At 41.4% G+C, this 15,349-nt stretch overlaps 1 protein-coding gene across 4 annotated transcripts in view; it reads left to right on the forward strand.

The window, feature by feature from the left end:
- The first annotated feature begins 3,321 nt into the window (after positions 1 to 3,321).
- Positions 3,322 to 15,349, forward strand: part of vps8 (VPS8 subunit of CORVET complex) — a 64,489-nt gene continuing 52,461 nt past the window's right edge. Inside the window, exons 1-21 of one of the 4 annotated variants that reach the window (XM_028979947.1) lie at positions 3,322 to 3,441; positions 3,756 to 3,824; positions 4,453 to 4,583; positions 4,880 to 4,976; positions 5,209 to 5,241; positions 5,333 to 5,387; positions 5,813 to 5,818; positions 6,323 to 6,447; positions 7,002 to 7,097; positions 7,369 to 7,436; positions 8,652 to 8,805; positions 10,068 to 10,127; positions 10,702 to 10,809; positions 10,950 to 11,030; positions 11,324 to 11,494; positions 11,653 to 11,727; positions 12,381 to 12,416; positions 12,567 to 12,657; positions 12,960 to 13,006; positions 14,435 to 14,524; positions 15,270 to 15,316. In XM_028979947.1, coding sequence (XP_028835780.1) covers positions 3,370 to 3,441; positions 3,756 to 3,824; positions 4,453 to 4,583; positions 4,880 to 4,976; positions 5,209 to 5,241; positions 5,333 to 5,387; positions 5,813 to 5,818; positions 6,323 to 6,447; positions 7,002 to 7,097; positions 7,369 to 7,436; positions 8,652 to 8,805; positions 10,068 to 10,127; positions 10,702 to 10,809; positions 10,950 to 11,030; positions 11,324 to 11,494; positions 11,653 to 11,727; positions 12,381 to 12,416; positions 12,567 to 12,657; positions 12,960 to 13,006; positions 14,435 to 14,524; positions 15,270 to 15,316 — 1,712 coding nt within the window. In that variant the 5' untranslated portion in view covers positions 3,322 to 3,369. The remainder of the gene's footprint in view (positions 3,442 to 3,755; positions 3,825 to 4,452; positions 4,584 to 4,879; positions 4,977 to 5,208; positions 5,242 to 5,332; positions 5,388 to 5,812; positions 5,819 to 6,322; positions 6,448 to 7,001; positions 7,098 to 7,368; positions 7,437 to 8,651; positions 8,806 to 10,067; positions 10,128 to 10,701; positions 10,810 to 10,949; positions 11,031 to 11,323; positions 11,495 to 11,652; positions 11,728 to 12,380; positions 12,417 to 12,566; positions 12,658 to 12,959; positions 13,007 to 14,434; positions 14,525 to 15,269; positions 15,317 to 15,349) is intronic. The other 3 variants (XM_028979950.1, XM_028979949.1, XM_028979951.1) reach the window with 3 other exon arrangements.

Consider the following 15,349-nt stretch of genomic DNA (forward strand, 5'->3'; position numbering starts at 1 on the left):
GAATGGCTTTGAATTAAATTTGCTTTGAAGGGGGGGGGGTTGTTAGGTGCATTAAAAAGCCAACAAATGGTCAAAAACTCCTGACATTGTTGATGCCTTAAATGACTCTGGTTGCTGCTTATTAATGATGAAATATCTGCATGAATGTAGAGGGGAACTTAACCAGCAACCACTGATCATGAGTTCCAGTGCAATGCCGTGTCTGTTAATACAAGTCTGTCATTTTGCACGGTTTATTGATTATTAGAAATCACGTTTACAGCTGAAACCAGTTACCCTGATTGAAGAAGCAATGAAACAAATTCATACAAGTCCAGCAGCAGATGTGGGTTGATTTTTTTCAAACTTTGTCAATAAATATTCTGTATCTATACCTTTTCTTTCATGGAAGAACAATGACATTTCTAAATGATCCTACATTTTGAACAGTGATGTGTTTTTCCAGGTCCCTTTTGAGAGCATCTATTCCAATCAAACAGAAGCAGCCAACCTCACCTTGTCATTCGATAGCTTGTAATTATATATTTATTGCCATATTCAATACACTATTATGGATCGAGCGTGGACTAGTGTGAAGCATTTAGAAGTTATCATTATTTTGTGCATTGTCCAGACTTGTCTGCTCTGTACACTGTATTATCATTATTCCGAGTGTGTAAACCCAGAGTGTTATCAGATAAACGGGGTGGCTACGGAGGACAGAGAAACTGTGGCCAGGTCTCCTTGTCTCGGGTGTCATCAGGATAAGCGGCCGATTCCTGCCGAGGCGGCGGCACACGTCTTTTAGCAGCTATGACAGCAACCACATGCCGGTGGAGTAACTACTCAGTCCTTGCTCAGAGAGTAGCTGCAGCTTCGTGGCCTGCCTCAGGTCGCCCCACACACTCCTACTGAGGTGGGGTCAGGACAGTGACTAGGGCTTCTCTTCACTTTTAATCCATTTTTTGTGTGTGTGTGGTTCTGTCTACACTACACGCCGGAAGACTGGTTTCTTGACTCGGCTTCAGCTCCACAGATGGAGCAACTGGGGTGCTGCGGATTTTGGGATAACTGAATGCATAACCCCCCATCAGTGACGACGAGGCGGGCTCATCAACGCCTCACCAGAATGAACAAAAAAGGAACCAAAAAAACAAACCCTACCGTCAACCTCCATCCACCCAGAATTGGATCTACCAGTGGCCTTCAAAACGATGACATGCAGCAAAGTTCACCTTTTCCTCCTGCTCCTCTGTAAGGCTGTGTTTGTGCCTCTGGTGAGCTGTGGTCTGGGCTGGGAATTCACAGCAGCCTTGGAGAAAAGTTTCATTAAACGTGACACAATCGCGTTTTATTGCTGTGACATGAAGCCTGCGTGGATCGATTTAGAAGACGATTTTCTTGAATGAATGGATGAATGAATTCGTGGGCTGGAAGACGAGTCGAAAGTGGGACGCTGCAGAGAAGGCAGAGGCAACGTCAAATATCGCGATACGATCCCGAAACGGTACAATTCAAGCAAACTGAGGACAGCAAAAGGCCACATCAGACACATTTTACATTTAGTTATGCGAAATATAATATTATTGCAATGAATTCGATAAAGCTAAAAAATAAAATCCTGGATAATATATTCCTGCGTCCGAATGCAAGTTTGCTTGAATTCTTGATAATAAAAAAAATAGATTTGATTTAATTTTATACATCCTTCCCTAAGAAGGTGTTTAACCATTTTAAAGCGTTAAAAATGATAGATGAATAAATCCGTAATGTCGGGATCAACATTTTCGAAATTTCACTGTACAACAGTGAATGGGGTCGGTCCTAGTGAACCGGAATTGATCTCTTCATCGACGGTAACTTGAAAGCAAGTTGTAAGTCGCTCTGGATAAGGGCGTCTGCCAAATGCCGTAAATGTGAAATGAAATGTGACTACAGTATATTTCGTCGTAATAGACCGAGGAGCTGTGAAATAAACGAAATGAAAGCAATTAAAAACTGTTTTTGTCATCATAGCGAATTTCGAGGATGAAAGCAAACAATTAACGAGCTCAACATGTTTACAGGCGGCCTTTCATTTTCACTGCTGGCCGCAGAGGGAGAAAAGAGGGAATTTCTGTATTATTATTATCGCCGAAACAGTGTCAGCGACTGTAGGTCGAGTCCACGGTCCACCTCCGCCATCTACTGACGCTCTTTTTACTCACATCGTCCTACCAAAACCTGCGTAAAGATGGACAGGGAAATAAAGTCCAGAGGCCGCACGTTGCAGTTAATCGTTTCTTTATTATTGCACAGTGTGAAAAAAACATACAAAGGTGAATAAAAAAAATATATATATTAAAATTACGCTGACATATTGTAATAATGAGCGGGTGAAAGCTGTGAACCGGAGCTCTCCCGGGTCCTGAAACGTGGACCACACAACTTCGTTTCGACCCGAATCGTTTCACAACTTCGTTTCTTCCTGGACGGGATGGTTTTTAGTCCCCCAGCTGATGAGCTCGTCCCTGCTCTTTCCAGCAAAGACCCAAAAACTGCAGCAGCTTTCTTTCCTTTATTTAACATTTGAAAGGGGTGAAAGTGAAGTGATTGTCATTTTGAAACACTGCAGCACAGCACACGGTTACACAACGAAATGTGTCCTCTGCCTTTAACCATCACCCTTAGCGAGCAGTGAGCAGTCATGACAGGCGCCTGGGGAGAAGTGTGTGGGGACGGTGCTCTGCTCAGTGGCACCTTGGCGGTTCGGGCCCGTTTCCTGCCCCTGATACATTTATCAGACGCCCTTATCTAGTTAAGTGTCTTGCTCAGGGACACAATGGCAGTACGTGGTATTTGAACCTGGGTCTTCTGGTTCACAGGCGATTGTGTCACCCGGCTTGTAGCCCGTCCTCTGTAGACCTACCACTGTTTTCAATTGCCATACTTTGTTGTTTTTTTTTATCAGAGGGTATAAATGCACGAATCATAAATTAAGCTCGTGAAATTATTACTGGCAGAACTGCGCATGCTCAGTAGATGTCGCCAGACGCCGCGTTCACGGCTCCTTCCAAGCAGCGAGCAAGTTTGCCTCCGATATTAAACCAAATGCCATTCAAACGCAACAGCAAGATTCCAGAACCATTCGTGCCTTTCAAACGTTTATTGTTTCCATAAAGGCGGCCAGTTTCATCAAGAGACGGCCGGATTCATACATTCATATGTCATTAATCATTTATATTTTAAATGTACAGGGGAAAATCATTTAAACCATTTAACACTCATTTAAACCATCACAGATACAGCACTTATACCCAAAACATAGAAGAGCGTAGGCGCCCCGAGACCGGAAGTAGTGTCGTCACGTCCGGCGGCAGCGGCGCTGACAGCGCTGGGCAGAAGACGAGCATGTCCGAGTCGCCGGACAGCCGCAGCCTGGTCTCGGCCTCCTCGCAGCTCAATTTAATGGAGATAGACGCGGTAAGGGGCTCGCGTTTCCGCCGCTGGTCACGCCGCTTGGACGGCGTGTTTGTGGCCAGCTGGACGGATTCGAATGACAGTGGTAGCCCTTCTGCTCCTGTACCTTTAGATGTACCAATGTCGGCCAGTGTGTATGCTGAAGTAGTTCACTGTGCGTGTAGTACCGTGTAGTTACTTGACAAGTATTTACAAATTGTGCACTTTTAACATGCATTTAACAAATTAATAAGTCCTGATTGGGTTTGCAGCGGTCGATTTGGTTGACTACTTGTTGATGAATGTCTTTGCATAAATTAAGCCAATTACCTTTCCAGATTGATGACAAAGAGTTTGACATTCCACAAGTGGACACCCCGCCGACTCTGGAAAGCATCTTAAACGAGGTGTGTAGAGGCTGTGTTGGTCTCAACATTTTTGTTTCTCACATGCATAGTTCTAGCAGTACAAGACGCAGTCAAATGCACCCGAACTGCCCTGTTTCGATGGTGCATAGTTAAAGTAACAGTTATAGTGGCGGCCTAGCGGGTAAGGAAATGGACCTGTAATCAGAAGGTTGCCGGTTCGGATCCTGAACCGCCGAGGTGCCACTGAGCAAAGAACCATCCCCACACACTGCTCTGCGGGTGCCTGTCATGGCTGCCCACTGCTCACAAAGGGTGATGGTTAAAAGCAGAGGACACATTTCGTTGTGTCACTGTGTGCTGTGCTGCAGTGTTTCACTTCACTTTCATATAAATAAAATAGAATGAGGGGGAAAATAAAACAAAAGACGAAGAGTAAGGCTAGTAAAAAAGTAGTAAAAAATGTAAGCACACTATAACGCAAGCAAAGATATTCATGTTTAATGAGAACATAAGACAGACATCATTGGTAGTGGCTATGGATTCTGCTAAAGTGCATTGTGCTTGGATTAAGATAGACAGCGGTGATCAGTCAGATGGTCGGGTCGGTAGGTGTGAGATGTGGTAGCATGTCCTCCTTCACTGGTCGTGCTACAAATTAATTTTTCAGCCTGAAGATGAGGACGAGCCCTTTGTCCTGGAAGACACGTGTCTCCTCAACACAGAGAACATGGATACACATTCCTGTGAGACGTCCTCATTGGCTAGCTCTGACAGTGGAGACCGCACACATCTGAAAAGGTGACATGCAACCAGAAACAGGCCTGTAGCTTATGTGCTTTTGTGTATGATATAATAAAACATTCTGTAGGTATTGCATTTAGTTTTCTTTTTTTATGAATAACAATTATAGTCCCAACATTTTCTAAACAAAGTTAAAATATAGTAGTTTTAGAATGGTTGAGACATGATTATCTTTCGTGTGCTGTGAATTAACCTGTTAAATGAATTTGTATTTTATTTTAATGCATTCCATTAATAATACACTCACACTAGTGCTGTGTTTGTAATGATGTAGTAGCTGTGCATGCTTGCAGGAGGAAGAGACCAATGGAGACAAACTCAACCGTCCATGGATCTGTTCTCAGGCACAGCATCCTCAAAGGCATCTCTGCACAAATAGTATCAGCGGCTGTGAGTACTTTCTGAGAGTACCTACAACGAGTAACACACACAACTTTATAGGCCATTTTCCACCGAATATTATTTAAAAATAGCACCTCAGTTTAGCTTCTAATTGTTCTGTTATTCTAAAATGCTGATTTTAGTTCATTCATTTGAAAAAGCATAGAAACCTTTATATAGCATATATGTCTTCTGTGATAACATATAAAACCTCACCATAATCAGTTCATGTCCTCTACAGGATAAAGTCGATGCCGGGCTGCCCACAGCAATAGTAAGTTTTTTTGGGGGGAGGACTGTGTTTGTAACTATATTACAGAAGTGCTTACTGTAGTTTTGGTCTTGTTCTATTTTCTTTTTTGTAGACTGTGTCCAATGTTATTGCTGTTGGGACGTCACATGGCCTAGCACTAGTATTTGGTAAGTATTTTTTAGTATTTGGTTTGTGTTTTATTGGTGATTTTGGTTTAGCTGAATACGTTCCCTTCACATTATTATTGGACACACACAAAATAAGCACAGGACAGTCTTTGGTGAATTTATGGATATGGTTGAAGGTAATGCATTGTTTACTACATAACTAACAGTGGTCCTTTCCAATTGTAATTTTTTTGTAATGAGCTGGAATAGACCTTACATATGAATGTGCATGTGACTGGTCTAATGGGAATTTAGTCAGGGCTTATACATTGATGGCATATTGACCAGACCTAGTTTGAGTTTACTGTATGAGAATAAGCATTTTGCATGGACCTCAGTGTCACATTTCAGTCAGTAAGTGTTTGGTCCTGTGCTGTTCTCACACTGTTTCCCTGTGTTGGCTGTGACTGGGGATGGATGACCAGGAAAAGGTAAACATCTCCCACAGCAGGCTGTAGCCCATCCACCATTTCTCCTGCCTTGACATTGCTAGCGGTAGCATGCCAGACAGGATGCTTCAGTTTCTCCATCAGCCAAACACCCTTGAATAAAAAGCAGCATGAGCATGTGTTTGCTTTGACTTAATTAGTTGTCTTCCCCATTGGGCAACAACTGTGTCTAGCTCCAGGTTTTTGTATGACAAAGCATGTTTTTGTATATTTTAATTTTATAATATAATTTTCCATTTTCCAGGATGTGGGCAACTGGCTCATTTGTTTTGAATTTTTTTCTTGCCAGTATTTGGCATGCAATCCCCCCCTTCCATCTCAGCTACTGCAGCAGTCTTTATTTCTATTACAAAAGTTATTTTAATGAATTTGTGGAATTGGTCCTGCTGTGTCAAGCAGCTGTTTCTGTCTCTGTTGCAAATGTATAATGTAGTGATGGTGTTCCTGGAGCTGAAGTTTTTAGACCTTATGGCTGATCGGTTTCAGATCATAATCAGGCACTGCGACTGTGTTTGGGAACCACGGCAACTGGGGCAGAGTATGGAGCAGTATCTGCCCTCAGCATCAACCATGACTGCACACGTCTGCTCTGCGGCTTCGCTAAAGGACAGGTGTGTTACAGCAGCTCTGGACTAGTTTTAACAAACAAACTTCCACAAATAAGGCATTTACATTTACAGCATTTGGCAGATGCTTTTATCCAGACTGACTTACATAAGGACTTTAAAATAATGCTTATAAGCATTTGTTTGCATAACTGGAGTTTGTACAACTCCTAATCAAGCATGGTTACATATGTATATTTACAATTTGTGCACATGATACTTGGAACATTATTTTGGAGCTGATTGTTATTCCACACATGATGGAACTGGGTCTTCAGTTAGAAATTCCACTATAGCTGCTTCATATACTCTGAAAAATGTAAGATGTAAGCAAGCAACCTGCCCTTCATTCTCTTTCATTGACTTTATTTATGTGAATGAATATGAAACAGTGAATCAGAAAAACTATTAAAAAAATGAGAATTTGTAAACTATTTTATTAGTAAATAGAATATTCAAAAAATGGGCTTGATTTATTGGAAGAATTTTAACCACATTCATACATATGACAACTTCAGTCACCATCATGCTGTTGGAAGGCTCACTTTGTCTTTGTGCAGATCACCATGTGGGATTTGGCCAATGGGAAGCTCCTGAGGACCATCACAGATGCTCATCCCCCTGGCACAGCGATTCTGCACGTGAAGGTACTGCAGGTGCTGCCTGACTAATGTGTTTTTTAAAGCTACTTCATTTAGGTTTAAGACTTAATTCCACTTAAAGACAATCAGTAAAAATATAATTAATAAATATAATTTGCTTCCTAATAATTTTTTTATTATGAGCAAGTTCAATTGAATGAAAAACACTGTTTTTACGTTCATAATGATTTAGTAATACTACAGTAATAATATTAATTATGAATCAATAATTACAGACATTAAATTAATAGGTACCGATAACAACCTCTTTTTCTCTTTCTTATAGTTTACTGATAATCCGACGCTGGCCATTTGTAATGACAGTGGAGGGTCTGTGTTTGAACTCTCATTTAGGTAATGTACAAATGTATATTTCATGTATTTAAAATGTGTTAACGCATATACACACATGCACATGTAATTCCTTGTTTACAATGTGTTGGCTTCTGCAAGTGTTTAAAATATCAATCACGATAAATTTCAAACTCTGTCGACACAGGAACTTTTTAATTATTTATATACCACATAAAGAATAAGTAAATAAATTGATAAATATAAAAAATATTTGCACCTTGTTCAATTACATAATTGTAATATGTGGAGAGAGAGAAGCAAAGACATTCTTATAGTTAACTCAAAAGTGGCAATTAAAATCGTTATATTACATTTGAACAACATCTTTTTTACTTTTCAAATGCTTTGCTAAACTTGTGCTGCTGTTCGCTTTGATAGAGACAACTTTAAAGCTCTTCTTGTAAATGGGCGTGTTCAAATCTTTTGATTCTCCCTGTTCATCTGGTTGATGTTTAAAGCTCGTCTCTGACATAAACATTGAGTTGGGGGAGGGACTGTCTGCTGCAATGCCTGCTGAAAATATATGTACTCTACCGGCAGATGTAAAACTCGAATTTAATACCAGTTCTAACTGTAGTATTGGTTAGGATCTGAGAATAGTTTTTTGATAACATTACTGTGCTACCTGCAATAATGGATATTTGCGTTATGTCTTTTCAGCCAGCAGGTGGCAGTAGCGTGGTGTATATGGAGTCAGTAGCATCTAACTGTCGTCACCACTCTCCCTCATCTCTGTGCTCTTTACCCTGGGTGACATGATAATGTGAGCAGGCAGAGGCCATGAGCACATTTACAGTGGGCTTCAACAGTTTGGTGTAACCTGTTTTTACCCAGCCTCCCCTGTGCAGCAGCAGGAAACTGCCCTTAGCCATTTCATAGTGGCTGTGATATGATAAATGCAGACGGGACACATTGTGTTGTGGTCTCAGTCATATGCTCTGCTCTTTCAAATTACATTTTTGCCAGATTTTTTATTCTGAACTATGTCTGTCTGCCATTTAAAGGCTTGTGTCATATTTTTCCTGATGAACGGAGCCCATCAGTTCATTCTAACAGGCCAGGATAAGACAGATATCTGCAGTTGGTATGAAAGAGAACGAGTCCTGTTCATGCTCCATTGACATGTCTGCTCCGATGGCAGAGGGTATTAGGGTCCTTTTGGTTGCGGGCTGGTTTACTCACAAATCCTCCATTTATTCTTCATCTCTCGGGCAGGAGAGTGATGGGGATGCGAACCTGTGAATCCCGATGCCTGTTCAGTGGCTCTAAAGGGGAGGTGTGCTGTGTGGAACCTCTGCACGCTGCCCTAGAACTCAAAGATCATCCCATAACACAGTACTGCCTACTGGCTATGGCATCGCTCACAAAGGTATTCCAATACATTATTTTAAATTCTAATGTTAAACAGGCCTGCAGAATAATATTATTGGGCTGAATAGCTATATTGTAACAGTCCCGAGCAACTGAACCATGTCCTTGTGAATCATTTTCTTGAAGACTATGTTCATGGAAATATGGAAATAAATGTACTATTTGTATTTTTATTTCCACAATAAAATCCTTTCACATTCAGATAATGTTAATGACAGAATGTAACTGTAATTTTGTAATCAATTCACATTTTACTTTACTATTGCAATCATACTTTGACCCCTAATAATCATTGAGTCCATTTTTAAATAAGGTTATAGCATTGTTTGTGCTTCTGTTATATAAATGTAATTACCATACTGTAAACCCAGTAAGAAAAGTAATTAATATACTGCCAATATACATTGTTTTTCATGTCAGAATCTAGCGTTCTATAAAATGAACCGATTGGTGGATTTGGGGAAAAAAATCATGACTTGTTGGGAATTTTCTTTAACTTAGATTTAGATGCCTTTGGCAGTGTTCTGAGCAACAACCTTCAAGGCACCACTGGTATCAGGCTTTTCTCTGGGCCTTTGGGAAGCTCCTGAACAGATGTGTTGTGATCCAACTACTGGGGGGGCTTAATTTGTGGTGGCTTCTGGGACCTGGTAGGATATCATGGACAACTTGAACAAGAAAGTTTCCCCGCCAGATGTTAGGCCTGGAGATTTTTGTTAGGAACATATGCTCCTACCTTGTCCCATCTTATCTCATGTCCTACCTTCCATTTCAAATGAGCTCATCCATTTGCTCTACAGTAGCAAAGGCCTTCTGTCAAATCTTTAACTCCACAGCTTATGGAGTATTCTCCACCTTCCATATTCTGCCAGTCCTAATTTATTGACCAGGCCACCTTTGAGTCTTTCAAGCTCTTGTTTCCTGACATGCCCACTGTGGTGAGCCATGCTTTTGGCTTTTTAATCTGTCTTCTCCATGCTTGTCACTGTGAGTTAAGTGATGCAAGGGATGATGCTTCCAGAGAGCGTTGGGAGTTGAGGGAGGCCCAGGCCCTCGACATCACGAAAATAGTGGTCTTATGAATTAAATGAAACACATGAACACATGATTGCCAGAAATCAGATGAATACAAAATTCATACAACTTTTTACAACAAGATTTTCAAGGTTAGCTTTGTCTTTGTGCAATCCTGTACTATACCATGTCTTTCTGTCATCACTGCAGTCCTTACCATATAAATGGTCTCCCTCTCTTTTCTAGATTTTGGTGATAGGACTCAAACCATCTCTGAAGGTCTGGATGACTTTTCCCTATGGCAAGGTAGTGCAACAAGCAGCCTGATGTTTTTGGTCTCAGTTTTTTTTAAGAAACCCCTCGTCTGTGATTCTTTCTTGAGTGCAGTGAAAGGGATAATTTTATGACTGATCTCAGTAACCTCTGCATCACAGGTCATGTGTGTGCTACTCAGACAGACCTTGTTTTGGAAACTCCAAAATGTCAGCCAATCAGATCTGGCAGGTTAATGGGGAGAAATAGTGCTATTCACCAGGGTACTTAAGGATGCACAGTGATTTTACATCTTTTCCTCTCTTCTTCTCTTTCCCTCGCTCTATCTGAAAGAAAGTGTTCTTCCAGTCACAATACAAGTAATTGCCCCACTCAACCTGAAAGCCTTTCATAATGTGTCTTGTTGTAGATAGGAGCATTTCTAATTTTCCCCTCCTAAAAATTCATAAGAACAAGGCATTTTTTTAAGTGTTGTGGAGAGCTCTACAGACCAGACCATGAAGACAATGCAATCTGCTGTCCATTCACTCTATGATGTAACCTGGCAGATTTAATCAGTTTTTTTCAATGGGGGGTTTCCTCATGTTCTTTCTTGGTTCACTTGTAGACTGATCCTGCTAGTGTGCCTCAACTAGCCTGGCAGTTTGTTGCTGTGCAGAAGGCTGTAAATCCCATTTTGGCATTTTGCAGAGGTGACACTGTCCACTTCTTACTGGTAAGATATTGTGCAATTTTATGGTGTCTGCGCTTTAACCCGCAGGGAAAAGGCATACCTAATTTTACTACGTATTTGAATTCAACCACGTCAATATAACATTTCATGAAATTTGGTGTCTTTGTGAATGTCTTGCTTAGGTGAAAAAAGATGAGTCTGGGACAATTCATGTCATCAAGCAGAGGCAACTGAGTCTCAACTCTGATTTGATCAGCCTGGCTGTAAGTTAGTCTTTGGTGTCACATTTCTGCCTTTGACAAATTCAGGTCACTCTCTTCTGAGATATAGGTCTTTCATTATCATTTATTTGCCAGCTATGGTGTAGATGGAGTGCAGTTCTGTGTCACTGGAGCCAGTTCCAAAAAAAAAATTCAGGCCAGGAACAAGATCAAGGCTTTCAGTGAATGAAATATAGTAATTCTCCTTGAACTGTGAAGGGTAAATTCAGTTGATATTGATCATAGTAGGAGTGAGAATTATTGATGCATTGACCTCCCTCTGTGCTCCTTATCAGTGGATAAACTCTCGGACGCTGGTGGTGATGGACAGTTCAGAGAAAGTGCATGTGGTAGATCGACCCAGCCAGGAGGAGCTAGAAGTGCTGGACCTGTCCGAAGTGCAGCTGGTGTATAACAGCAGCCACTTCAAATCACTTGCAACAGGAGGCAATGTCAGCCAGGCTTTGGTAAGCCATGCATGCAACCAGAAAGTCCCTGGGGGCAAGGGGTCCATGAAGCAAGCCTACAGCTTACAATTCTGTACACTTTTGGTCACCAATTTAACTAGCTTGCGCAGATTACCTAGGCTGCCATTTTGTGCTCAGTTTTATTACCCCTTTTGTAGGCTCTTGTTGGAGAGAAGGCTTGTTACCAATCTGTATGCAGCAATGGAGGCCAGATTGTCTACCTGGGAACCAAGGTAAGATCCTATTACTGATGTGGAGAAGAAACCCGTCAAAAGTGAACTAGTAGCCCCTTATTATCATTTCAGGGAGAAAAGGCATGGGAGTTGGCACAGAATTTTTTTATGCTAATCAGCCATCAAACACACAGCAACAAAATACATCATGCCTTCCGGATGCCTACTGCACACTGCCAGCTACCTAGTGCCAAAACCAGTCATCAAGGAGAGGGTGGAAACAGTGAAGTAGTAATATATGACTACTGTGCTGTCCCTCACCCTCTAATCCATTAAACAGTGCTAGCAGAGGGCCAGTACGGTGATTATGGGTTGGCAGCTCACACCGGGGCCCACTGCACACAAACATGTTTTTCACCTACAGAGCCCCTTTAATGAGTGCACAGAGGAATGCTGCCATGTGGTGCTGTGCAGAGAGAGAGAGACACTGTGAGAGTGAGACTGGGCGAGCGAAAGTGCTGGGCTCTGGTCCAGCTCAGTCCAGGATGGCAGCTATTTCTGAAGCTGATTTTACCTACATTCCTCTCATTATCAGCACCAATAAAGTTTCTAACTTAGATTTGGCTCTTGCTAGTATTAACTTACCTGACATAGTTAATTAAATATGATAGTTGCCAGTATCCTTCCAAATGATCCTCTTCTTTTCCCAACAGTCCGTCCATATTATGACATTGAGGAACTGGAGAGAGGTTTGTGATATATAATATTATTTTTACAAATCGGACAGATAAAAAAAAATTCACAGTATATTTTATTGCATTATTTAAAATAGGGTCCAGTGTAGTACTGCAGAAATACATACAAATGATTGCGATTGCTGTTGTTGCACTTTTCCACAGAGAGTGGACCACTTACTGAAGCAGGAGAAATTTCTGGAAGCGCTTTCCCTTGCATGGTCTTTCCATGAGGGTACCGCCAAAGCTGTGCTGGGTGAGGCACTGGCCATGGCACTGACCTTTTACATAAATAGTATGGTTTTATCATATAGTTATGGTGCACCATTCAGACAAATGACAGTAGAACAATGAACACTTGCTAGAAGAACAGAGTAGACTTTACAATTTGTGAACTTTGCAGGGATGGTGTAGTTTTTTTCTCGCTTAGTAGAAAGGCGCTCAATTTGCAATACAGCCTTAGAATGAATTTGCATTGCATGAAAAGAGTGAAGCTTATTCAGGATTTGGTTTATTAAGCTTGACACTTATGCACATCTTCCAATGGCTACCTTTCAGGCTTATTCGGAGACCCTGCAAAGAGGAAAGGTCTAGTCGCAGACAAGGTGAGCAACTTTTGTCAGACTGACTTGCTTAGAGCAAGTCTATGGAATCAGATCTCTGCCAAAATTTGCTTGTGAAAGTTTCAATTATGCTGCTTGTTTTTTCAGTGTAAGGGGTGGTAGTAGCCTAGTGGGTAGCACACTCACCTATGAACCAGAAACCCAGGTTCAAATCCCACTTACTACCATTGTGTCCCTGAGCAAGACACTTAACTTTAAGTTGCTCCAGGGGGACTGTCCCTGTAACTACCGATTGTAAGTCGCTCTAGATAAGGGCGTCTGAAAAATGCTGTAAATGTAAAGTAAATGTAAATGCAGTATCACTGCTGGCTTTTTAGTCACTCTGCCCGTTTAACGTTTACGCTGCCTGAGGATTCAGTTGGACTTCTTGCACAGTTTTCTCGTGTGGGCGGGGCTTCACTTAATTATCCAGCACTGCGAGATATGTGGGCTTCAAGAACACGCAGAACAGCAACAGCTGTTAGCCCTCACATCTGGAGCACATCATAATCAGTGTATTTAATCAATACTTACAATTGGTTAATCGTACAGTTCATTGTGTGCACAAATCTCATTCCAAATATGATCGTAAATGGCTGTTACTGCTGTGTGTGCGCATCTCGCAGTGATCGGGTTAAGAGTTGTGATGGGAAGTTTGGTTGTTTTCAGAGTGCCTCATATTTTAGCCTTACTTGGCAAATATGATTTATCAACACAAAGCATTCATATTTGCCAAATAAGGCTCAAATGTGAGACTACAAATGATTATTTAAGAGACATGCCACAAGAGCCGGCTCCTTCCCATCACTAGTTTAGAAGAACGGAGCTGTCACTCAAGTAAGTGCTGGCCAATGAGGCCAAGCCCCGCCCACACAAGAAAACTGAGCCAGAAGTTAAACTAGGGGTGTGTATTGGCAAGGATCTCATGATACGATGAATATCATGGGTCACAATACGATTATATCACGATGTATTGTGACTTTACATATTTCGATATTCTGCAGTTCATTGAAAATTTAAAAACAGAGCTGAAACACATGATGCTGTGATCGGTCTGTCACGTTTTGCGATTTCAATCTGCCTGAAATGCCAGGCTGAAGTTGAATGTACCCAGCTGCACAGTGCAATGTACAGGAGTGGAGGTTGTAGTTACACGCTGATTCTCAACCCTGCTGCCCTCACTAAAGAAAACCCTTGACAGGACTAAACTTGTATTAAAAAATATTGATATTTGATGTATCAATACAAAACCACCACATAAAATATCGCAATATATTGATGTATCAATATTTTCAAAAACACCTAACCAAAATCCTCAGGTTTCTTTTAATTGATTAATAAACCAATTAATTAATTGATTGATTGATTGATTAATTTAGAAAAGGTATGAAGAATTTGACTGATGTTCCACATCTCTGATCTTCTGCCCAGATGGTAGAGATACTCTTTCAGTATGTAGATCGTTCTATCAAGAAGTGTCCGGAACAGGGCAAGATCCAGGTCATGGAGCAGCACTTCCAGGTAAAGTCCATCCAAATTGAAGCTGTTCATCATGCCTTTTTTGGTGTTTTTTTTTCAGTTTTGAGCATGATGGACATGGCTTTCCCGCAGGCCATACTTTTTACACAAAGCAAAATTCTGCTTTGTCTCTTAAAACTGTGCAGAGAATTTGACCAGTCACCCATCTAGATTCCTGCAAATATGCAATTATTACTGTCCTAGCAAAAAAAGAAGCTTGATCCCCGATGCATCCCTTCAGCTTTGCACTCTGGCCACTGAAAGCATCTGCCTGGGGTAGTGGCCTGAAATAGTACATCCAGCCCTGAAGCCTCTGGTTAATTCACCTTGCAATGTTGTTGCCCATTTCTGCTCTTTTAACAGTACACTCTGCTGCAGTTTGAATGCGACTTTCCAGAGGAGCTCTTTTGGCCATGGTAGCTTTAGCTGGAAGCTAATGGCCAGATGGAGTGTGACTGAGTGATGTGTGTGAAGGTCTTGCTGCTGGTCAGAGTCTCTTGAAAGATGGGACTTGCCATCAGCAAACCCTAATCGGACCTTGAGCAGTGCTTGCTACTGTGCCTGCGTGCTTGTGTGTGTGTGCACGTAGGTGAGCGGGTATAGTTTTTTTGTGTCATTGATTGATGATGTGTGTGCGAGTTTGTGTGAAAGTAAGCGTGTATAGTTTTGTGTGTCATTGATTGCTTGAAGCCTGGGCAAAGCCATTAATGTTATTTTCTCTCTCTTCCCTCATTCCCTCCTTCTCCAGGACATGGTGCCTGTCATGGTGGATTACTGTCTGCTTCTACAGAGGACGTAAGTGATGAGTAAAAATATTATAGCGAGGTC

This window comes from Denticeps clupeoides, chromosome 5, assembly GCF_900700375.1.
Source record: "Denticeps clupeoides chromosome 5, fDenClu1.1, whole genome shotgun sequence".
Classification (NCBI taxonomy): domain Eukaryota; kingdom Metazoa; phylum Chordata; class Actinopteri; order Clupeiformes; family Denticipitidae; genus Denticeps; species Denticeps clupeoides.